This window comes from Dermacentor variabilis, chromosome 5 (assembly GCF_050947875.1).
Source record: "Dermacentor variabilis isolate Ectoservices chromosome 5, ASM5094787v1, whole genome shotgun sequence".
In the NCBI taxonomy this organism is placed as follows: Eukaryota; Metazoa; Arthropoda; class Arachnida; order Ixodida; family Ixodidae; genus Dermacentor; species Dermacentor variabilis.
Window position 1 is genome coordinate 103,923,220 of NC_134572.1, and position 25,755 is coordinate 103,948,974.

At 48.4% G+C, this 25,755-nt stretch overlaps 1 protein-coding gene across 2 annotated transcripts in view; it reads right to left on the bottom strand.

The window, feature by feature from the left end:
* Positions 1-4: 4 nt before the first annotated feature.
* The window catches only part of LOC142583010 (facilitated trehalose transporter Tret1-like), a 53,875-nt gene continuing 28,124 nt past the window's right edge, over positions 5-25,755 (bottom strand). The window contains exons 1-3 of one of the 2 annotated variants that reach the window (XM_075693236.1): positions 12,375-12,560; positions 3,497-3,736; positions 17-1,407 (exon numbers count right to left, since the gene is read on the bottom strand). In XM_075693236.1, the coding sequence (XP_075549351.1) occupies positions 209-1,407; positions 3,497-3,736; positions 12,375-12,504 (1,569 nt within the window). In that variant the 5' untranslated portion in view covers positions 12,505-12,560 and the 3' untranslated portion in view covers positions 17-208. Of the gene's footprint in view, positions 1,408-3,496; positions 3,737-12,374; positions 12,561-25,755 lie in introns of those variants that run through there. The other variant, XM_075693235.1, reaches the window with a different exon arrangement.

Below are 25,755 nucleotides of genomic sequence, written 5' to 3' on the forward strand. Positions count from 1 at the left end.
CTCATGCTTACGCCGCTTTTCTTTGGTAGTACGATGAGAAAGCTAGAGAATGAGAACGATTCAGCTTTATTTACAGCGGTTAGTCCTAGCCATTGGAGCTTGCACTATGATGCCGTGTGGTGGGAATGGCAGGACGAAGTTGCCTACCACGCGCGATAGCTTACATATATCGTGTGATTGTCAAAAGCGAGCTATATATAGTATAATGCTAGAGTCTTCTCAGTTGCGCATCATCCGCTTCTTTCAAGAAAACTGCCGGCTCCGAGCCGCTGCCACAGAAAAGCTTTTCTATCTCCTCGAGACTCTTCCCCTTTGTCTCTGGCACAAACACGACAAAGGGCACGAACGCAACCAGGACCAGTGCACCGTAGAGCCAGTACGCGCCGGCTGCTCCTAGAAGGTACTGAATGTCGAAGTGCTCCTTGACCACCAGAAACCCGGTCGCGAACAGAAATGCCGTGCATATGCTGGAAGCCACACCTTTAGCTTTGAGCGGGATCATTTCCCCAAGAAGCACGAACGGCAGAGGGCCCAGCCCTAACGAATGTCCCACGGCGTACAGGCCGATGGCGAGAAGCGGAAACCAGCCGTACTGCTTGGAAAATTCTTCGCCGTTCATCTCCTTCAGGTGGAAGTACATGCCAAGGAGTCCGAGACCGATCATGGTGATCACCGACGACGCTATCAACAGTGCCTTGCGTCCAGCTCTGTCGGCGAGGATGGTGGCCACGAAGAATGTTACCACGGTAACGCCTCCCAGGATGATGGAGCAGTTGTCTGACTCCAAGGACGCCCCGGCCTCGTCGAAGATGTCTTTGGCGTAAAAGAGCACGACGTTGATGGCGCCAGCCTGCTGCATGAGCATGGGCAGAAGGGAGTACAAGAAGGGTTTGTAGATGTGTGGTTTCCGCATCTCGGCCAACGTGAGACCCGGTATGTCGACAACGCTGCGCTCCAATGAGCTGAACTCTTCGCCGATGAGTGGGCCCCTGTAGAACTTCAGCGTTTCCAAAGCCTGGCCGCGACGACCCTTTAAGATGAGCCATCGAGGAGATTCCTGAACGTAGAGGGCGAATGCCGCGCCCGATACGAAAGCTGGCACGAGGCAGGCTATGGCGAGCCACGTGTAATAGAGCCACTTGCCCATCACGTAGCCCATCAGAATCCCCACGGCCATGAGCAGGTTGCAACCCGTGTTCAGCAGGCCTCGCAGGTGTGCCGGGGACACTTCCGACAGGTACACCGAAGTAGCCGGCGCCGCCGTGCCCATGCCGCCGCCGGTGAGAAAACGGCCGACAAAGAGCCACGGCGTCGACGGTGCCAGGATGATACATATCCAGCCGGACACGAACCACACGGCGACTGTGACCATGGTCTTCCGGCGCCCCATTAAGTTTACTAGTTGACCTGAAAAGTAATGAGAGTTCTTTTTTTATGACATGAGAAAACATAGCTCTTGTGCTGACCCTAAGGCCAAATGGACGTTCCAGCAGAATAAATGTTCCTGTCATTTGTTGTATTGTACACTTATCTGTATGTTCAACTTGTTTATAACACAATGAAACATTCGGTTGAATTTCAGTGCGCACAGATGACCACTTCAGCATATGAATCACTGCACGGAAATGTTCTGAACCCTAAGAATGAAAGTATGACAAGATAGCGTGCTAAATACCAAAAATAATGGACTCATTGTTTTGTAAAACAGTGGGAAAAATTTGCATAACCTTAATGTTGGCGTGTGAGAGAACGCATCGCTTGTAGGCACATTATTAATCTATTGCTGCACTGCCTATAACTAATTCGTTATGCTATGCGAAGTAAACTACCGGACGACTTCTTCACTTAGGGTCTTATGAAGGTATCAAACACTAGTGAAGTCACGGATAGCACGAGGCAGCATAACACAAATAAGAAACTAAGTATTTAAGCTGTATCTTTTGGGTGAATTGTTTCTGTACAGGAACCGTTAAGCAAAATAAATTTAAGAAGTAAGATAGAGGACTTAGGCGCTTGCGTCTAACGTCGAATGTTTTCGAAGATGAATTGAGTGAAATGCTACCTCGCGTTCTTCTTAATGTATCTTTCTTTCATCCATGACCGGGCTAGAGTGTTAAAATTCATATACAGACCAGACAACCTTTCATGCTCGCTCGACCGAACAGTGGGGAAGCTGGCTTTGAGTCTCACTTGTAATGGTAGCGTGGCATATCACAGCACCATTTCTGTTCCTATACATTCCAGGGTGGATAGCACGAGCACTTGGAGCGCAAGAAAGACACTGGACATAGAAAAGGAAGACACACCACACGCGTTGTGTGTTCCTTTACTATGTCCAGTGTCTTTATTGCGCTCTAAGTTTCCTAATAATGCATTGCGAACTAGTCCACCTATCCATCCTATTGCAATGGACAGCACAACTTGCAGTTGTTCACAATTGAGATTTCGCTGTGAATGAGAACGCGAGTGAAGTCACAGCGGTGTTTAAAATTGCGTATTTGATTTTATTGAAAGGTGGTCATGCATTTATTGATTGTGAAAGCCGCTTGTGCGTTGGGTGACGATGTCATATTCATCCGCCCGATCTAAGTATCTATAGCGTTTAAACGGGCTATGATTATGAAGATAGGCTAAGGCCTAACTCAAGACTGGATGGGAATTAATGAGACCGAAACCAAAATAAACAGCTTTTATTTCAGTGTGATACTCTGTTTTTTTTATTTATGCAAGCCGTCTGCACGTGAATGACATTAATTTTGATTTGGCGAAGAATATTTTGTTTAATAGCCGCTGCTTTACTTCTTTTTCCCGTTAAATTCTTGCTTTCAGCATTGTAAAGCGTTGCGCGTTGTTTAAACGATGCTTTTAGAAAGTCTAAATTTTTTTAAAAGTTGAGTGTAATACCGAATAACAACTTTAGCTAATCCGATAGTCTTAATTTGTTTTGCATTCGTGATTTTTTATATGAAACGCTTGTGTACCATCTGCATACCGCTGCGCAAAACGAGTAATCAAAGAGTAACATATCGACATACATTGCAAGATGGACTTATGACAGCCGCTGATCAACATCTTGTAAAACTACTTTGTGAATAATGCCAGGATCCTACACTGATTCTTACTTGCGAACTTTTGTCAAACGTCTGCTCCATAGTCATCCTCAATAGCGGTCGAACAAGATGTCTCTGGAGACAATGTTTCGACAAAAGGACTTGTTTTTGTCAAGGCCTTATCAAGGCCATCAGGGACTTATAGAAACGTTGGCTCCATAGACATCCTTGTTCGACCACTGTTGATAATCACGAGCCTCAATCTTTCCGTGAACGTCTGTATTGTTGCAATATGTATGCCCTAAATACGAGCACAATAAATTTTCGCCAGCTTCCAGAGAAACTGGCGTTAGTTGGCGGCGGATGTCTCGCGGTTAGTTATTACGCATGGGCATCTATTGAACAAGGAATATACTATGAATATGCCGAGTTGTCAGGTTGCTTACCTCCGATGAGACCTCCCAGCACTGCGCCGGGCAGCACGAGGGACCCGAACCACGTGGCCTCGTCCTCGGTGAGGCCGAACCGCTGTCGGATCCCTGGCAGCGCTGGCGATGAATAGGCACACATGAGACCCACTGACATCATGGCGAGGTAGGCGGCAGCCACGCAGAGGGATAGACGAAGCCGTGCGGCGGCCGCCTTGGCCGCATCACAGTTCGGTTGGCCATCTGCGAAGTCGTTACCTGCACGTGTGTGCACAGAGGTAGTGAGAAAGGCATCGAGTTTGGCACGAGCGAGGAACGAGCGCTGGACAGGATGCGCTGGAAGAGACTACGTGCTATTACCGGAAGTGGCGAGCACGAGCTGCTTCGGATCGGCTCGACATCGCACCATTAAGAACGTCAGTACATTGTAAACATTCTTGTTGCCATTAAGGGCTTCTAGTCTGTTCCTTGGCTAACATTTTTTTTTACCCTTGAGGCTGTAAATAAAGTTACTGTACATGACAGCGAGCTCAAGCCACACCTGCGATAAGCGCAGTGGTTGTTGAAAACTGTGTGTTGGGACCATCTGGTGTGCACCGAAATATCTGACACGGGAGTTCGACAGAGATAGATGTGAAAGTTTATTTACTGTAGTTTTCGTGCAGTGTTTACTTGCCACAAGAAGCCGCCAAAAAGGAAGACTTAATTTACCCCAGTTAACGATTCGATGCTACCCCTGTAAGGTAATGGTATTAGCGATGCCACAAATGGTTGAGGGTGCGCAAGGTTTTACTGTGTAGGTAACCTGCAGTGGACCAGATGACATTACGATTCTTGCAGTGTTCGCTGTATATCTACACTGTGAGTTGCTTGTGCTTCTACTGAACCTAGATGTGATTCCAATAAAGAGAAGAGGTGCACATTCGGTTTCATGACTCAGCCGAGCTTGATGCTTCCAACTTCGGTCAATCACCGCCGCTATGAAATAAGACCTAGTGAGCCCGTGCTCCCGCGTTCAGAACTGTACGTGCTTTGGACGTCTAAGGTACGCGAAGTTACATGTATACATCAGAATATGAACGCTTGTAGGTGGGAATAGTTAGCTGCGGTCGTACGCGCGAGAGAGCGTCTGTCACGATGAACCTGATCGTTGTCTTACAGCATAGCTCGGGCACGACACCGATTTCACTCTCCGATTAAATGTAAAATGCCGAAGTTAGCCGGCCTCCAGCACTGCGTAACATTGTTGGGTAGATTCGGTCGAAATTTTTCTTTTCGAAATAGAATGAAAGTCAGTCCACTTACTGGAGAAAAAAATTTGACCAATGCCCCCTTGTTTCGTCACTCTGACGAAAATTCCAAAACCACGTAGGTACAACTTGTATATCCCAGCTGCTAGTTGAGTGAAAAATTCTAAAACAACGCCAGCAGTTTGTGAACAAAACTCATGTCGCTTAGGTAACAATTCAAAACAGCATGGTTTAGTGTGTTTGTTTTGCTTACGAAAGCTGATAGATTTGAGATATTGACCTTTTCTGCAAAGCTGGTTATTTTAATGATAAGGTTTAACCAAATCTACATGAGGTGACGCCGAAGTGTAGGTTGCTTGATAAATCTGACCACGTAGGGTTATCCGACCTGTGCAAAGTGATATTTGTTGTTCTAGTTGCTTTAATGTTGTGGTAGACTGGCGTTCTTGAGCCGAAGAACTGGAGTCAGAATACTGTGGTCGCCGTGCCACTGTATCTGTTGTATATGCATCTAAATTAAATAGCATACCGACTCCATTCCCGCTCACCTAAATATACGTGATAGAATGTGCAAGCACGACTGGATGAGAACGTAGAAAGAGAGAGACACACAAAGACAGCGCTGTCTATATATGTGTCTATTTCTTTCTACGTTCTCGTTCAGTCGCACTTACACATTCTATCATGGATTCAAGCCAACTAGCCCGCCAACGTGTTTTAACTAAAAATACGCATACAGGCTGTGGGGATTTTATTTCTTGAGTGTTTGAAAGATAGCGGCACCGAAAACTCTTCAAAGTGTTTCTCATGCAGCCATCGCCGTGAAATGCGAATATAAAACAAAATTCAACTCCCGTATTCTCACGAACTGCCCGAAGGCTTTGCGATGCCTTGCCTTCGGATTCGACCCCGACCGAAGCATGAGCATAGAACTCCCGGCAATACTGTTCAGGCAAGGCAACAGATATGTGACACCATTTTCCTGAAGAGGGAGAACTCGCAATGAAGCCGTGTGCTTTTCTTGTGGTGATGCTTTTCTTCTTCTTCTCGACCGTATTGTCACTGCTATCGTGCTTTCTTTTTTCGAAAGGTGCTTTATCTTTCTCAGTCGGCTTTTATACTATATCAATTGGTAACGAGACGGAACAAGCAGGCTGTTCGCGATAGACCTACTTGTGTTAAAGGCGCTGAAAGTGCCCCGATAACAGCCGTTGGATCTGGAATGGGCGCTGACTCCCTATAGATATATATACGTGGCAGACGTAATATCTCTCATCGCACGTGATGACAGGAGGCCTTTCTTTTCGTTATGGCTGCCGAGTTGTATCTGTGGCAGGCACGAGTTCGCCCATGAACGGCTTGTTTTCGCAAGATCATCGCAAGATCGCCTGCCTTTTTGGTTACTATCGCGTGGCAACATTTGCAGAGAGAAACACCACGACGCGAGAGAGCAATGCGCGACAGCTTGGAGTACTTGCCATGTCATTTATTACATTGTTTCAATACGTACAGCCTCCTTCATACAGTCGAACGAATTGCTTGGTTTTAACGAAGTGCTTGGAGCCTCCGAAATCATTACTCTTAAAAAAAAGTGGCAGTTTCGCTCGAAAGGTGAAGCACCGATTGCGATAACAAATTAATAGATAGCTATGCGAAATCAAGATAATAGTTTTATCGGTAGTATAAACTTGTAAAATTCGCTTACTAACTAAATTAACAGTGATATAATGTGCAAGCGCGACTGAACGGGGGCGTAAAAGAAACAGACACACAGAGCGCTGTCTCTGTGTGTGTGTTTCTTTTTACGTCCTTGTTCAGTCGCGCTTACACATCATATCATGCGCTGCCTCCGTGTGTCTGTTTCTTTCTACGTCCTCGTTCCGTCGCGCTTAGACATCATGGATTCAAACGAACTAAATTAACAAGCACGGTCTCACGCGCCCACAGGTAAAAATTAACACAAGTGATTCCATGAGCGCGCAAACTCGCTGTCAAATGCTGGATTGAGGAAACGCGGCAGCAGCAGCGATCGAATTGACCTTTATGCACCTCTCGCTTCAACGCCATCGAAGCGTCGAAAGCACAGCGCGTACGAAATACTACGCGCACTCTGCAAACATCGCAGATCGCTTTGAAGATGAGGCGCGCGCGGGGGCGCACTTTGGCCACGTCGCAGATCGCATTCAAGATACGGCGCCCACACGGCAAGGTCGTAAGCAGCCGCCGCCGGAGAACTCCCTCTCCCCTCCTACCCTCCTTCGCCTCATGCCTGCGCCTCGCGCGCCACAGGAGAGGGCGCGTTCGCCGGCTCACCCTCACAAGCTTTTCACTCGCACATACAACATTGCGCTAGCGGCGGCGATTTTATCGCCCTTGGACTTTATGCAGAATCTCACGGCGACGGCGACGGCAGAAATGTGCCTGGAGTGTCCATATAATTGCTATCACAGTAAATGTTTACATCCTTTGGGTCGTATCTTGTCCCACAACAATAATCGTCATCGGTCTTGTCTTGCACGCATTTCCTTTCTTTAACGCTGCGAGCCCGGTACTTCCAAGTCACGAACGCCTTGCGCGTTATCAGCGTGACACAGCATTCTCGACAGGAAAGTAGCAAGCGCCGGGTTTTCAAGGAAGGAAACGCAAGTAAGGCAGATCACTATTATTGTTGTGGGACAAGATAAGCCTCAAAGGTGTAAACTTTTTTAAGAGTTTGTTATACAGGTCACTTTGTTGCAAAGGTCGCGATACTTTCGTTATACAGGTCGGTAGAGGCGTTCGTTGTAGAGGTGCTCGAGCGTATACTTTACCCGAACATGCCTCGGGGGGGGGGGGGGCGTTTTGTTTCTCCCGCGTAGGTAAAGCTGAATATTCTTTGAATGGGTGCCTTGAATGTGCTATCATACTGAATCTACATAGAAAAGCATTCAAAACCATGTATACACCTTACAGAAGGCGTTTTTAAGCTAAACACGCTAGAGCTTTGTCTTTATTGTTCGGGTTAAATCTGACGGTGGCTGTATCTATGTGTACCTATTCTGTATTAAATTATAACGTTTACGTTTGAAAGTGTTCCATTTTACTTCGTCGTAAAAATCGAAAGAATTTCCCTAGCTTGACGCAAGCCGAAGGAATCTGAGAGCAGTTGTGACCGCGTGGGCTGCGTTAGACTTGACTCGCCAAACAGTCATGCAGAATACAATACCGAAAATTCCTGAGCAAAGAAAATTAATAAATAACAGGGAAAAACAGCTGTGATTGAGCTTATGGGCAACGATCTCCTCCGTTGATTATGGGTGGAAAAGAATTTATCAACCATAGTCGCAGAAAATAGCAGAGGCATGTCCTACATAGAGGAACACGACAAAAGCAGTTTTCTTAGCTTAGCAACAAGCGTTTATGTGGCAAAAAGAGCCACGGTGCCCTGAGCGCAGTGAGAGGTGATCGTTAAAAGAGCAGAAATGTCTATCATCGTACAGTCGTTCTAAAACAAAAGCAAAAAAAGTGGCGAGAATGTATGTGGGATTTTTCTCTCTGTAGCAAGGGGAGACGAGGCTTGTTGCTATGCCTCACAGCTGCGCTTGATGAATTGTCGCAGCCGTTTCCGCACCGTTGCCTACTCTGTAATTTTTTCTGCACCTGCTTGCAAACGGCTACGCAGATGTATACGATTCGGAGAAACAGCGGCGCTGCTGTTGGTTCGGGCTGTGAACGAAACGTGCAAACGGCAACGCCAGCCTGTGCCGAAGTTCTGACGGCGATCACCTCAAGGATTATTCGTCCGAAACGCTTGCTTGTCGCCGAACGGAGGGGGATAGACGTGCCGGTTCACGTATGCTATATATTGCGGAAAGTCTTCTTTTTCCTCATCGTGGTCGCCGTCGTTGTCGCCAACAACAACAACAACAACAACAACAACAACAACAACAACAACAACAACAACAACAACAACAACAACAACAACAACAACAACAACAACAACAACAACAACGTCGGCGACGACTACGCGGCTGGTGGTCTCCTAGAGTAGAAAGCAGCAATAAGGTGCACCTCGTAAATCAACGTTCACAGGTGCCGTAAATCTCTTGCCCAACCAAAGCAGAGCAGGACACAAATTTTTGGAGACAACTTCGTACTGCGATAAGCATTGCAATAGCTATCGGATATGAGAAGAAAGCTGTATTGCGGCTGTAGTAGTATGGCGTCCACGACTGCATAGTCGATATGTGTGTTCATGAGGGCTGCGCTCGCAGCTATGCACCAAGAGTCGTGTAGTGTAATTACTTTAACGTCGTGTTCTCGTACACCTCTGTCACGCAGACAGGTCGCTCCCTTGTGCGTTCTGCAAACATTGGCGGCCTCTCCGAAACACGCTGTGTGGTGGCGCGTGTTTGTGCGGAAATACACCATGCGAGTATATTGACCGAAGGCTCTGTAAAGCATTCCCGCGAGGAAAGATCCTGGGACCTTCCGCATAATAAACGCTTTACTGCGCTTTTGGCAGGATATGATGACTAAATGAGTCATTTAAGTGATTCATTTACAAAGATTTAGGTGGTTTTTTGGAGAAGCGTAGTATATATCCAGACATGATGACAGGTTTCCGAAAGGGTAGGTCGCCAATCGACAGCGTTATTGACCTAGTAACAACTGTTGAACACCAGAAACGTCGCCGTCGATTGACGGCTGCTGTCTTTCTTGATATCAAGGGTGCTCTTCACAATGTTCTACATGAGGCACTTTTCAATGCCCTTAAAGAATATGGCACCGGTGGCCGTATGCATTAGTGGGTAGCCAGCTATCTTCAAGAGAGAATGATATTAATGACAACTCTAGACGGTGAAACAAGGAACCATCCCGTCTATCGTGGCGTGCCTCAAGGAGGTGTACTGAGCCCAACTTTATTTAACCTTGTTCTCGTTGGACCCGTCAAAGAACTTGCAGGCACAGTCTCGGTCTCTGTGTACGCAGATGAAATCTGTATATGGACCACGAGCTTAACGCGCTTGCAAGTGCAAACGAAGCTGCAGCGTGCGGTTTCAATAAAATCGACACACCTAAACAGTCGCGGACTGTAGCTCTCACCGACAAAAAGTGTAACCATGGCATTTAGACGGAGGTCTATGGACTGCTACCCCGTTATGATTGATGGAAAAATTGTATCTTCGGTAACCCACTGCAAGTTTCTCGGAGTCATCATCGACCGTGACTTATCTTCTCCGAAGCACATCTGTACATTAAGAAAAAAAAGCTGGACAGCTTTACTCAAATCATTCGACATATGTCTGGAAAATCGTCGGGGCCATCCAAATCATCCCTTCTGCAGCTTTACCAGGCACTTTTTGTTGGCTACCTCCGCTACAGTTGCGCATGTACTTTCTCGGGTTATTACAACTGCTGTAGGCACACTTGAAAGTGTTCAGGCTCGCACACTGAGAATTTGCCTAGGACTTCCGCGATGTGCGTCTACTTGGGGCCCTAATGCAAAGGCACGCGCTTGCCCAGCTCGAGTTTATCTGCAACATGAGCCATTGCGAGTGCATCTAAGGCTACTGACTAGATACAGGAATAATCCGCTGACGAACGTTACAAGCATATGGCCTGTCGCCGCCTACTCAGAAACCGTGTCGTCGCAGGAAAAAGTCTTATTTCAGTCGGACTTCGAACCGCATGACATACCAAAAGTTCCACTCTGGACGATGGCAAAGCCAACGGTGAGGCTCTCAATCCCCGGAATAACGAAGAACTCGAAAATGCCGCTTGCTGGGCTCAAGCATTTCGCGTTATCCTACATTGCTTACATGTATGGGTATACCGAACGTGTTTTTGAAGATGGTTCTGTGACACAGACCTCTTCCACGGCGGCTTACACGGTACCTGGAATGGGGATCGCACAACGGTTCAAGATCGGACACAGAACGTCGTCTACAGCAGCTGAGTTGACCGGAATTCGAGAAACAATTCGCTGCATCCTGCAGCAAAGCCTCGAGAAGTGGACAGTGTTCTGTGACTCAAAACCAGCATAGCAACTCATCAGCAATTATATGAATCACAGAATCGCATATAGCGCTCTGGTTTATGATATCATGTCTCTGCTTGCTGAGGCGTCTCAATCCGGGCGTACCATCGTGCTGCAGTGAATTCCTGGCCATTGTAGAATAGCTGGAAATGAACAGGCGGACGCGGAAGCAAAAAAGGCGCACACTGACACACACATTATAAAAATTCCATTTTCCTGGTATGACATCAACGCCTTGCTCCATAACTCCACCAAAACTTCTATGGCGCGGCAATGGGACAACCCCGAACATAAGCAAGAGCGCCTCCATAGACTTGACGCTGGTTTAGGATTCCGGCTTCCACTTCGGTGGCGGAGAAGCCAGGAAACACTCATCCATCGATTATGGCTGGGTGTCGCGTACACTCACCCATACCTTCACAAAATTGGACAAGCACGGGACCCTGACTAGCGTCTGTCACACTCCCGAGACAATAGCTCACGTACTTTGCGTGTGCACTCAATATGCAACAGAACGAAGAACACTTAAGTCTAGTGTGGACTGCTTGGACTCCCGCCACTTTTCGGAACGAAAGATTTTGGGCGCGTGGAGAAGAGTTGACCGTGCCCAACGTGCCATAATGTCACTCTTGAACTTTCTACGTCAGGGTAGTTTAGACTATCGCCTGTAGAACCTGTGAGAGACGTGTAGACATTGCGAAATGTGTTTGTGCGATAAATTTTGTGTGGACAAGATTACTCTTGCGTGCACTGTGTCTACAGTGCGCATTCGTGTATTGGACAACGTGTATATAGTAGCTCATTGTACCATAACATCACCTGCCACCTACAATTACCTGTATTTCCCACTTTCCCTTACCCCAGTGAGGAGTAGTAGTCTAGAGACACGCTCTCCAGGCCGACATCTCCTCCTTTCTCTTCATTAAAATGTACGCGGGCTCCTGTTTGCTGGCCCGGAATGCTGGAATTCCCTATATGCAGTGTTGCTATAGGAAAACTGCAGACTGAAATGCCGGAAGATGCGTGACGGAAACGGAGCTTTTTTTCGTGGCGTGACATGTGTTACGCGCTGCACTTCGTATTTTGTTGCCTCACGTGGCGTGTAAGCCTAAATTTTGTTATTTTATCTTAATTGAAGAAGAATGCAAAGCAAGGTCTCTTTCAGACCGCCTTCCGTATAGTTCCAAACCCTACTAAAGGAAAACAAGAGGAGAAAGTAAGAAGAAAATAAGAAAAGCAAAATTATGAAACAAACACTGCACACTCTGTAACACAAGTCACACACCTGTAAGTAGTGTCATTACAGGCGTCCGCGCTGGAAACATCACCGGAAGCAACACCACACCACACATAATCGGGGCAGTCACCATACCACTTTTGGGGAATCCCGCATTAAAACTTGCAGGTCAACTTAATAAGTGAATTTAATGCGAACCACTTAACTGGCACTTCAGCAGTTTTGTGCTCTTAAACATCAAGACATTGCACTACTGGGCTTGTGAAATAAATTAAAGGAAAACTTACATTTAATTGGGAAGTGCAAGGAAGAAAGCAAATAGTAAAAGCTAGCAGCTAATCTGTAACTAAAAAAGAACTACGTAACCAAATACAGACATCGTTGTCGTACCTTTCAGAAAACCTGGCGAGTAGTCCATGTTATATGGTTTCGGTGACATGGGCATTCCATTGGAGGCTCTGTTTTGCAGCGGCATGAAGTCAATACTCCCCATTCTACGAGAGTCCGCGTGCGTCTTCATCCCCGTCGCAGCCCTGCGCACGTGGATCCCACGTCAGACGCACCCGAAGGGCGTGCACTCGAACAGCGTCAGAGATAACGTCTTTATAAAGAAGCAATTTTGAAATGTCGATGGCCCATTGTTTGCTGGCAGGCTCGGGCAAAGACGGAGCTGCAGGGCACGCCTGAGTATAGGCAGCAACGCGAGGGACGAAGAACTGTGTTGCGGTTGAATGTACGATGAGCGCATGGACCTCGGTGAGTCCTCAGGGATTATGTGCTCACACAGATGCTCCGGACATAAATGCGGCGATAGTGAGCTTGCTCTTCGGAATGGGGGCAGACGGCCGCTTCTACAATGCGCTTATCGACAGTACTGAGCTGCTACGCCGAATTTTGTCAGATAGCTAGAAATCAAAGCAAAATTGGTGCGTGTTACGGGAAGCAAGGAAGGAACGTCGCAACAAAGGAAGAGACGGCGGGAAGGGAACTTAAGACATGGCGTAAAGGGAGAGAGAGTGACGTAGGAAAGGAAAACGGCAGGGAGGTTACGAAAAACGGAAAATCAGATTTGCTACCATAATACGGAGAACGGGAGGAGGTAGAAAGATACGAAGAAAGTAGAGAGAGAAACATAGAGCACAAACACACAACCACAGCCGGTCACGATTGCAGCACATTATGATCAGCTGGAGCACAATCAGCACCGATTTATTCTCTCTTTTTTTGTCAGGACGAGATGTACAGTGCCTCGAGATAGCTCTGTATTTCGGTTTGCTTGTTTGCGCTATGTTTAGTTAAGTGTGCAATGCACAAGATCCTGTATTCACATTGAGGATTCATACGCATTGTAACGTGCTTTATTTCACGTTTGTTTTTGTAACTAATTTTATTATTGTTGTTACCCGCTCCTGCCATGGCTGCGAAATGGGCGGCTGGCAGTGTTACGTCAATAAATATAAATAGAAGGCCACGTAAAGGTCCTTGCGCTGGTCTATCTTCCTTAACTACTAGTGCCTTCGTCCCCCTCTAAGGAAGAGAAGCAGCAGATGACGCGCTACGATGAGTCACCGTCATTTGGGGGCAGAAGAAAGTGGTTGAAGAGAGAGAGAGAGACGTGATTCTATTTTATAGAAAGGCAGAGTGGTTGGTCTAAAAGAGAGGGAAATAAGAAAAGATAGGGAAGTTAACTGGACTTTGTCCGGTTTGCTACTTTGAGTTATAATAAGCTATAGTTTCATCTGTCCTGATACTCGCGTACTGGGAAAAATAGACGGGGAAGAAAAGGTAGTATAAATGATGGTGATAAGGAGAAGGAGGTGCTTGCATACAAGTCCACTACGTTGGGGAGAAGGAAGGTAACAGGAAAATGGCGAGACGAAAAGGAGCTTTACACACCCATAGAGCTTGCTACAAAAATTGTTGGCTGTCCTGTAATCTAGAGCAGATGTAAGCATGAAATGGGAACCGGCAAAGCAGATTGGTTGAAGGTGATAGTAGCCACATTCTTAAAATGGGTGCAGTGCATGTTCGCAACGGCACACCCCTCCACACCACACCGCACCACGCCACACTGCGCACTGGTCTATACGGACGCTACCCAGCTAGAAGAAAACCGGCTGAAGGTGGCACAACAGGCAGCGAAAGACGCCAGGGAGACAGAGCGCACAAGCCAGCTGGAAGAAAAGCGCCTGAAGGAGGCGCCATCTCTCGAGGTGATGCGGAACCCGCGTCGCGGATCTCACGGACCGCTGGCGTTCAAAAGAGCACAGGCAACCCTGTCTCAGCGCCAAATGATTAAAATGAAATGTTTGGGGCCCTGTATCTGCCTTCTGAACGTCGATATATTGGAAATGACAAATCGAACGAGCGCACGAGAAGTTACAACTTGAGTGATATTGTGAAGAAACATTAGGAAGAACTGGGAAGTAACATTTTTTAAAACTTGTTTGGGCATTACCTAGCGTATGTATTGCGGTACTCTACAAAGGATTGGGGACCAGAAACCGAATTTTCTTAAGTTTTCGCTGGTTGCTCGGATGATCTCGTTGCGTTCTCGCAACTTGCCTGGATAGCGCCTCTGGCTTTTGGTTCAACGTCACCTGAAGGCCACCGAGAACAGGAACCAAAAGAATTGCATGCTTAAAATTACTAGCTCTGGGTCTGCGATAGTATTGTTACCTTGGAAATGATACTGTAGTAGAGGGATTTGTCCAATCGTTGTTTTTGCGGCTTCAAGTATTCTTGTGACATTATTTAACACATTTTAATTTCGTAAATTCCCACGCAATTGCAGTTTTCTAATTGCAACGAGGCACTTGGACTTTCTGCTCACATGCGTAATCATTCCAATTATTGCATTTATTACGCGGTATTTGTTGAAGATAAATCAATTTGTCAAGTAAAAGAGCAGTTCGAATGCAGAAGGGCGAAGCTTAGGCAAATCCATGTAGCGCTATTATTACTACGCTGGCTGAACTGCCACACATGCAGCTTCCGTAGGTACTAGCGCCAGAGTTACTTCTAGTCATTTTTGTAAGCCACCAGCGGCGCAGAAGAGGCACTCGGTACCAAGCTCGGATATAGACCACGCCGCACAACTAGGCGCTGTTTCCTTCTAGCCAGTGCAAGCTGTATAGCCAGACGTACTATAGTGTTGCGTTTCCAAGTGAACGAAAAGCCCAACTAGAATACTGTCATTCAAAAAAGAGAAAAAAAACAAGAGGGATGGTTTAGTGCAGTGAAACACGTGGCCGCTGCTGTTCATTTTCGGTTGTGAATGCGTGGGGGTGAAATGCAAAAACGCCCGTGTGTCGTGCGCTGGGTGCAATTTAATGATGCCCGACCAGTCGAAATTAGCCCGGAGTAAGCCATTTCGTCGTTCCTCGCAATCAGTGCGAATTACAGCGCACACCGGCACAGGAAAGGACGAATGGTTGTGCTGGCCACTAGGAATGCACGATTTCGAAAGCCTTCAACCCGCGCTCGCTGGACGCGCTGACGTCCTTGAATTTCTGGCGGCAGCTGCTTCGCATGGATGCAATACGGAAGCACATGAGCATGACACATAGCGATGGCTATCAGGGTGACGAGAAACGATGCGCGCAAAAGCAGAGTTGTGAGGGCCCGAAGAACCGTAGTAAATTGTATCCTGTCCTTGTCCCGCTGTTCGCTGTAATTCACGGTTACACGTAACGTTAAATAATCCGGTCTCAAACCTTGTTGCAGCTCATAATCAGATCGGAGTTTTAGGCCGTAAGACCCCAGAATTTAATTTTAATATCAAATACGTGGTATTTCCGTAGCCACTTTCTGCAGAATGTCGTTGAACTGTAAGCGCCTGGAGAGGTACTCACAGTTCACTCTCACAATTTAGATGCATTGTGCTGTGAGCAGCTTCGGAGCTTCGTTATTGAAGTGAGCGTCGTGACTCTGAGTACAAAAAAAAAAGAAGAAAAAAAATGAGAGAAGGAACACATGAACAAGTTCGATGCACTGCTAGAATCGGTGGACACCGAGATCCTCGACGGCTTCCAGCACACTCTGAATACGAACTGTATGGACTTGTGGTGCATGCAGAATTGCAACGACATTTATATTAAGAAGTGCAAACCGTAAGACGCGTCTACATGCCTTTCAAGGACATGACAAATTGCACTTCACAATCAAGGCGGCCTGTGGATCTCCATTAGGGTGGAATTGAAACACACACGAAAACCATTTGTAACGTATAAATCAGCAGCACCAAAGAAGTACATCCTCTCCAAAGTCCTCTACGCTAGCGGCACAGCTGTTCTTCATACCTTTCATTTGCGTGCACCAGGTGCGAGGAAGGACTCCCGCTACGTCTACTTGGCGATAAACCGTCGCCAGACCGACCTACCCAGGCGACACCATGCGATGGCAGGTGATGAGAGCTTTGCATTGAAAGATAAATGAATTTTCAATTTGAAAACGACGCCCCTGGAAGCAAAAACGCGAAGGTAGTGAACTTTACGTAAAATAACAAGCCGGAAAATACACATAAGCCTTTATGGAGTTTCACGTGCCAAGACCACTTTCTGATTACGAGGCACGCCATAGTGGAGGACTCCGGAAATTTCGACCACCTGGGGTTCTTTAACGTGCACCTAAATCTAAGTACACGGGTGTTTTCGCTCACATCAAAATGCGGCTGCTGTGACCGGGATTCGATCCCGCGACCTCATGCTCAGCAGCCGAACACCATAGCCACTGATAACCACGGCGCCTAAACACAAAACTTTGTACACACAAAACTTTGTACACACAAAACTTTGTACACCGTCACGATCAGTTTTTATTTGTGCATTTGCGGCACAGACGCAGAAAGTGTGCCGGTTATCTCTAGCGTGCATGGTTGAGACCAAGACAGCAGCCGTCAAAACGCGGGAAGCAACGGGCTTTCTCAAGCAGTTGTTGCTTTTCATTGGTATATTCTCCATTCCAAGTAGTGTGTCTAACTCAAAAGATTGTTTAAGTAATCGCTTTGCTTTGAGAAATGTTTGTCATACGCAGAATATTTTATTTGGCGATGACTTTTTCTCTTTTCTTTCACCGCACGGAGTCAAAAGTAAACGAACTGCCTTTTTGAAATGTGCGTGCAGGCCGATGGCCAGGTCTTGCGGATGTGAAATGTACGCAGAAGCCATTGCGCCTTTGTAGTGCTGGCAGGTTATAAATCATTTGAGCCTCCTATCATATCGGCTTGGTGGACCCCAACCTTTCAGCGAATGCATTAAGCCACATTTCCCGAGGGTACGCATGCACACACTTTGCGAGCGGAGAGCACACCGCAGCGTCCTTTGGCTGTTTGTTATGTCACAGCTGTATGGCTGAGACCTTTTCTCGTTTACATGTGTTGCTGAACAAATATTCTGGAGTAGAAAACAAAGGTGAGATAGTTAGTGAATGGATTGTCAAAAAAAAAAAAATAAGATAGGAACAAGTAGTGCGCGATACCGGAAAACAGAAAACATTTGGACGCAGCGCTACCTTCTTTCTTGTTCCCCGTTTCGCGCTGTATAATTTTTTTTATGCGAATATCATTATCGGCATTGTCAGCCTAATTTTTTAGGTTATTCAGCTATTCCACTAAAGATGTAGGCCGACCTCGAAGATCATGCAGTTCAAAAATATGGACTGATTACGAAGGTAGTGCAGTCTAATACGTGGGCCGTTCACGTGAGTATGTGTCACTGGTTGTGCGCGAATTTCACGGCAGCACTGCCAAAATGCGAAGCGTGGCCAGAGCGTATTGTAAGAGAGGAGCCCGGCTCCAGTAGCCGCCTCACGTTAGGCGCTCCGGCTAATCGTATACTTGGATTGTCATCATATATGAGCTCTGTCCGAAATCTTTTGTCAAGGATATTGTAACCCCACGACACATTTTGTTACGTATGACACCCGTTGATGGATGTAATGCCGTTCGCTGAAAAATCCGAAACGAAAGCAGTTGCTTATCCCAGCACACTGTGATAATATATGGTACGCGGGAGTTGGAAGTATAAATATATGAAGACAGTGCGCCGTGCGGTGGCGAAGATGACAGCGACTCTTTGCAAATACCCGCAAGAGGGCCATCATCATCATCGACACTAATTTGGGAGCATCGGCAGTGGCGCCTCAAAAAAGCGTGGCGCGAGAGAGGGTGGCCCGTGGTCCCGTGGCGTGAGCAGTGCGCGAGGTTCGGCGTTCGACGAAAAAGAGCTTTCTCGCTGGGCGTCTTTTTTTAATAAAGATAGCCTAATTTCATCCAAATCTTGGCCAATCCCCCACAGTGGGTGTGCGCCATCGCATAAGGAATACCATACCATACCATACCATACCATAGGAGCTATCGACGCCCGTGCCACTGCGCCACACCCGAGCCAACGCTGTCGCCCGCTGAAAAGTTACCTCGCCCCGCTCTTCCGCTGGGCAACTGGCCCAGGAGTACTGACGGTCCTGAAACGGGGCGGTCGAGCGTTCGAGTGAGCGGCCACAGGGCTACTCCGCCAGCTGCGGACGCGACCCGGTGAGTGCGGCCGGCCACCTGAGCCCCGCGAGGCGGTCCGACGTGGCCGTCCGACCCGGCCGTCCAACCCGGCCGTCCGACCCGGCTGTCCGAACCGGCCGGCCGACGCTGCTGTCCGACTCCACTGGCCGACATCGGTTCCACAAGGTCTCCAACACGGCGACACGCGCTTCCGCCTGAACTGTAGACCGATTATAATTGACTGATACAAGTATATAGCTGCATGTCATCTGAGGTATTTTGGGGAACTGTCGCGTGTGTGTGCCGTTTATATATGTTGTGTGCGTCAATACAAGTCTGATGTGTGTTTGTGTTTCTGCGTGCTGCTTCTGCCTTTTGCTGGAGTGATCCTGCCCCCAATAACATCACACACACACACACATCTGCTCATTGCACGTAGAATGCAGATGATTTGCGTTGGACGGTCGTACAATGTGTTGTGGGGTCCTGTTTATTTTAGTTGAATGCAGCAGTAGGTTCACGCAACCGACAGGTTACCGAAAGAGGAACAGTTTATTATCTTCTTCGTACCAGCTCTCTTTAAAATAGATGGCTCTTTAGCTGCAGACTTGCTTAATTCGTTGACGCATCGCGGTCAGACCGTAAGAGTTCACGATATAATGAAGCCACAGAATCGGCGCATACGACAGTTGCGAAGCAGTTGTGCACGCCAGCATGCACTCGCAACGCCGTAGAAAAAAACGTTAATATCAGAGAATCGACAATGAAAAAATTTAAAAAAGAAAAGTGATACTGGCTGTCTTTGATACGGTAAGAAAATATTCATATTACGCATTTATTTTCGTACGGCTGCGCTGGCGTCTGTCGGCATAATATCGTGCGAGGTTTTTCAGATTCACATTTGCGTATTTTGAAGCAGAGGCGATGGTGTGCCGCCGAATAATAAAGTGATGCCTTGATTAGTCCTTCTGCCACTGGCTCTAAAATTTGTTCTCTTTGCAATATAATGGCGTACGTGCACTGTGTAACGTCACAAAACAGCGAGAGTCGCCTTTGTTGTCATATTTTGTTCTTCTTACGCGCCCCTGAAATGAAACAGGAAGAAGAGCTAGCCTTCGCTGGCGTGATGGGCTTGGGCTTAACACGAGGATAGATTATCTGGAAACGTTTGTTTTTCATCATACACTTTTACAGCTGTGAGAAGCTGTTCTCCGTATCGCCCGAGTTTCACGCATAGGGAAACTTGCTTCTATTGAATGCTTCTCACAGTTTGGCGCCTGCAGGACGCAGTGATGGCTGATGCCTGGTTCCTTCAGACACGAGAGATTCCTTCGTGCAACAGGTCCGCTGGTTAGGCGTCGGCCAGTAAAATGCCGCTGAAGAGAGTTTGTGAGAATGTCTTCAGCATCCTTGAGCGAGGCACTTCGTCATCCTTGTTGGGACGCCATGAGTACCCTGTAATGTGGGCAGTCTGATGCGAGAAAGCACATGATCAGTGAACGACTCGTTCGCGACTTGGCGTCAGCTCGGGTTGGTGTAGCCAGTCGAGCAGTGAAGCGTTGGCAGCAGATCTGTTTATTTTTCGGGTAGAACATGATGGTATGGTTCTGCCATCTGTGAAAGAGAAAAGAATCTGTAGAGAGCGCCCGACCGTACAAAAAAAAGAAAATAAAACACACTGCAGCTGTCGCAAATGCAACATACGACGTTTGTGTTCTCTTTTGCATTTTAAAGCAAATCTTCATGGTTTAGATAGAGCCCGAGTTCTGAACTGTGGCATCGTGACAACTATAGCCACGAACTATGCAGTTGTACACCGTATATGGTCTTAAAGGGACACTAAAGCGAAACAATAAATCAGTTTAGACTAATGAAGCACTCTTTGAGAACCCTGCAGGCAGTCATTTAAAGAAAGTTTGATTATTAGATGAGAAAATGAAGGTCCAGGTATCAGTATTTCAATTTCGCGCCGAAACCCCAGCGCCGTTACGTCAGCGTGACGTCAGGGATTCCAAAGTACGTTTTCGCATTTGGGCCGCGTTGGCTGAATAAAGGTTCCCGAAACTTGCTATGTTTAATATTCGGTTCCTTTAGAACACAATGTAGTCAATCTGTGCCGCTATATATTATTAGTAGGCCCTAGAAGATGCCATCAAAATCCAAGACATCACAGCCCCCAGGTGCGGGAGCTTAAGTAGGCGTCGCCACCCGTATTTCATTCTTGCGCTTTTTCGGGCTTACCAAACGTCTTATCGTTGTAAGAGTGGTGTTTTTGGTGTTGTAGAACGGTAATTTACTGATGCAGAAGAAATCATTTTTCGCTGTAGTGTCCCTTTAATTATATTTCTCAAAGGGCAAAAGGTGAGTCAGTGCTTCAACGAATGGTACGTTTGACGTTTGTGCAACGACAAATAACATTCGAAGACGACATGACGCGCATATTATTTCGTCATACACAGCTCCGCCCCCCCCCCCAAGAAAACAAAAAAGTAACAAAAGGGTTGACATAGACAAGTGTGAATAAATAAATGTGATTTCCACTGTATCGAAACACATGATAACAACCCTTGAATAGAGCTTAATGTGTGCTGTTTATTCGGACTGTTGCGGCATGGATGTTGCCTATAACATCTATAACGGAAGACCTCTTTGAAACTGAAACCGCGCCTTGAAAAAGACAAGTCCACTTGTCGAAACGTCGGCCGCCGCGTTTACCTTGTTTTCGTTTTGCTGATCGCCTTGAAGAGCTCTTTGTCATTTAGCTTTGCACGACTGACATATATTTCGTACGTATGGGAACGACACGGTGGTAGCAGCTAGCGGTAGCAATGGACGGACGTCACCAAATGCTTTTAGTACTGCAGCCCTCCGGAACGTTCTGGGAACCTGCTGACTTCGGCTCTGGATCCACTACGCGCTCTCATGTCACGAATTTATTCGCCGAGCTAAGACCAACAGGCTACCTTGTGGCCATGCTGGAATTAGTGATTCGTGCAGGGGAGAGATGTCACCTAACGCGTCCTATATTGTGCCTTTTGCTCATTTGTACATTTTCAAGGTCGAAGATTGGTCGCGAATGTTGGGACGAAAGGCGGTCAAGGAGGCATCTTTAGAGACATCATAGAATGGAACATGATAGAAGCATAACTAGGGGCGAGGGGGACAATGAAAAAAAAAAGACGAAAAAGTTTTCGAAAATTATCATCGTAATTTTGCTACATAAAGTAACAGTTCAGTAATCTTACCGTCTTAAAAAACGAAAACATAGGCTTTATGTTACAATGTAGGTATACATTTCTTCTTGACTACCCCAACAGAGCAACGGTTGTACAGCCGGAAATAGCACACATGTGCAAGCTTGTACAACGTTTGTGTCGTGCAGAATGGCGTTGCTCACATGAACACGGCAATTTGGTCCGTATAGTTGTGTTATTTGCGTGTTTGCTCAAGCCAGCGCGCGTACCAGGCAAGGGGGCCAACTCAGCGGACTTGTTCCACATGAACTCCCGATTCAACGTGTATTTCCTGAGGACTGCAACCTGGAAGCGCCAGAACGTCTGCATCATTCGACGCAGGTCGAAAAGCGGCATTCAGAGAGACCATCCGCAGCGCTGCGAGTTCATTTTTCACATATTTACACGCTTTGACAGCAGCAAGGCGGCGGCCACCAAGCTAAGCCTACGGAGGATTGCCAAGCTTTGCTCCCCGAGGCCACGCGCCTCGCGCCTCGGCCACGAGCCTCCTGCCCGTGCCCGAGCTTTGAGACCGAGATTTTCGCCTCGTGAACCATCTGCCCGCCGCGTACTGGCCCTTTGAAGGCGGGGTACGCTTCATACTCAAGATGGAGCATCAAGTGGCGGGGGAGGATATCTCCGCGGAAGAGGTTACCCAAGATCAAGGCTGGCAGTCTGCGGAGGCCAGGAGAGTTAGCGCCAAGACGCGCACGGCTGACACTAATGCGCTATCGCCCCAGCCGGGAGCGCGCCGTGGCAAATAAGGCGGTGCTGCGCTAAACTCCAAAGTGATACGAGCGGGACGAATGCCCTCACTTCCTCGAGATGATATCAAGATTGGGATCAGGCCGCCTAGGTGGACTCAATATCTCCAAGATTGGCGTTGTTACGGTGGCTGACGCAATACTCGCCGCCGCTGGCATCAGTCAGGAACATCTATGCCAAGATAGTCTATGCCCGAATCTACACCAAAATATTATGGTTGCCAGTACTCCCAAGCGCGAGAATGCGAACCGCTACGTCCGGATGAGGCAGGTGCTCATCTCGGGCAAGGTATATGAGCTCAATGCCTACGAGACGGCCCCGCACTCCACGTCCAAGGGAGTGATCAGCAACATCCCTCTTTAAGACGGCCCTGACGTCATCGGTGCCAAGATTGTCAACGCCAATAATACACTCGCTTTAGCAGCGAAGAGAATAGCTCAAACCGGCACGGTCATCGTCGCGTTCGACGGGCATCGTGTACCGAAATTTGTCAGGTATGGACCGTTACTCATGCAGTGCTCACTCTACCGCAAGCAAATCGTCGTGTGCTATACGTGCGGCCGCCTCGGTCATCGCGCCGACGTGTGTCCCAATCCAGGTGACGCTATTTGCCGTGGCTGTGGTGCCCCTAGTCCCGATGAGCAGCATCAGTGTACCCCCAAGTGTAAACTCCGTGGTGGCCAGCATCTCACGGCTAACAAGGACTGTGCTCAAAGATTCAAGATCCCATACATCGTGCGTCGTCGTCGCAGTGAGCGCGCCAGGATGGCCGGTGCCGCGTCACCGTCCCCTCAGCGGCGCTCGGACACTGCGGAACTCGTACAGGCTTCGTCCACTCCGGGTGCTCAGGGCAGATGACGCTCCCGTTCCAGGGACAGCTCGAGAGTCCGTTCCGTATCCAGGGGCCACTCCGCCTCCAGGGCACGTTCCGGCTCCCGCCGTGGGTCCAGAGGACGGGCCTGTTCCCGGAGACGCTCCGGTTCTCGGCATCGCTCCAGCTCCAGGCTGGGGCGCGACACATAGAGGCGGTCCAGGTCCCGCTCCCGCGTGCCCACCACCCTTAGAAGCAAGTTCACGTTCTCCTGGGCCGACAAGGTTCGAGGGGGACGTGAGGGTCCAAGAAGTGACGACCCGCCTCGCGATTCGCACCACGCACACGAGCTCGAGGAGTTGCGACGTGTTAACGAGCAGTTGAGGAAAGAAAACGCGCAGGTTAAACAAGAAATGCGCAGGCTAGCTGCGGAGGTGGCGGAGATTCGGAAGCTCGCGCTTTCACCCTCCTCGCCGCAACCCGCTTTGGCCCCGGTCGCCATGGGTACGTCCGAGACATCCCACGCGGCGCGCGCGCCCAAGCGTCGAGCGGTAGAGAGCAGAGAGGAAAACGAGACTGTAAAATTGCTCTCAGAACTCAAGAATGCCTTCGCCAGTATGCAGGCTAGCTTAGCAAAGATCCAGGAAGCTATATCGCACCCTAAAATGGGCTTTGGTGCACTCAGTGGACGGATAAGCAAATTAGAGGAGGTCGATGCCAGGAGAGAACCCAGCCCCGCTCCTTCGCAGGTCGCAGCACGACGTCATGTACTAGCACCACCGACGGAGGGCGCGATTCTCAGGGCCGTTCAAGACTCCTTTCAGCCTAGCCATGGATAGTGCGGACGAGAACTTTAGTATTTGGCAATGGAACTGCGGAGGGTTTCCCAACAAGAAGCCGCTTCTGCAGCAATATTTGAGAACTCTCACGGTTAAGCCCCAAATCATCGCTATTCAGGAAGTTGCAACTAGTACTCCTATAAAACTCGCAGGTTATCTGGTAGTATCCTCGCATTCAGGGGGTAGGGGAGTTGCTACCCTTGTCAACAAAAGGTACAATTGCCTCTCTCGCGACCTCGGCGCAGAGGGTGATGGCATCGAGTACGTCATGACTGAAATCCTTATGAACCCACCCAGAAAGGGCCTCAGAAGAAACAGCCTCTTTATCCGCAACGTATACTGCAGCCCCAGCTACCGCGGGGAGAGGGCGAACTCTCTCCTCAAGAGGGCCGTCAGCCTGGCTGGTGGGCACCCCCTTGTCGTCGTCGGGGATTTCAACGCCCCACATAGGGTGTGGGGGTGCACCCATGACACGCCCAAGGGACGCGAACTGTGGTAGACTGCTATGGAACTGGACCTGACACTTATCACCGATAAGGACTTCCCCACTAGGAGAGGCAACTCCGCATGCCGGGACACTACCCCAGACCTCTCTTTTGTCAAGAACGCAGGGGAGGTCAAGTGGGTCAATACGGCTCTAGACCTCGGAAGTGACCACTACGTCATCGAAGTCTCCCTCCCGATTGCCCGCTATAAGACGAGGAAATTCAAGCTGATCGACTGGGACGTTTTCCGCAAGATCAGAGCCGAGCGCGCACCGATGGCTGAGACATATTTTGAAGGTTGCTGCAAAGAGATAAGGGATGACGCCGCGGCGGCAACCAAGGAGGTCGTCACTGAGCTCGACGTTGACAAGATGGATAGCACGTTGGCGCACCTGCTGGAAGCCAAGCAAGCCCTCCTCACGAGGTGGAAGGGGCAGAAGCATAACAGGAGGCTCGGCAAGAAGGTTTCGGAGGTTAACAGGGAGATCGAACAGCACTGAAAGAACCTCTCTAAGCAACAATGGGATGAGCTCTGCGAATCGGTCGAGGGTCAGCTTAGATCAGGCAAGAGCTGGGGTCTGCTCAAACACCTTCTCGATGAGGGCAGCACCAGATCCAGCCAGAGACGATCCCTCGCGCGAGCCATTCACCTCGCTACGGACTCTACCCCGGACGAGTTGATTGTCGACGGGCTCATAGACAAGTACCTGCCGGTCGCGGATAGCTCTGCCCCTACCCAGTTCACAGACTACTCGGGGTGTGCGGTGCCGGAGTTGGACCAGGACTTTACCGCGGCCGAGAACTGAGATGTCCTCTTCTCACTCAACGTCATATCTGCCCCTGGTCCAGATGGCATCACTAACAGGATGCTGAGGAATCTCGATGATGAGTCGATCGACTTCCTCACTGAAAGGATTAATGAAGTCTGGCGCAGTGGACAGGACCCCACACAGTGGAAGGCGGCCTGCACGGTACTCATCCCCAAACCCGGTAAAGCACCAGGAATAGAGAATCTAAGACCAATTTCCCTGGCGTCCTGTGTTGGTAAGGTTGCAGAGCATGCCCTGCTCAACCATCTCAAGGTGCACATCGAGGCCAATGACATGTACACCCACAATATGATAGGTTTCAGAGCCAGCCTCTCG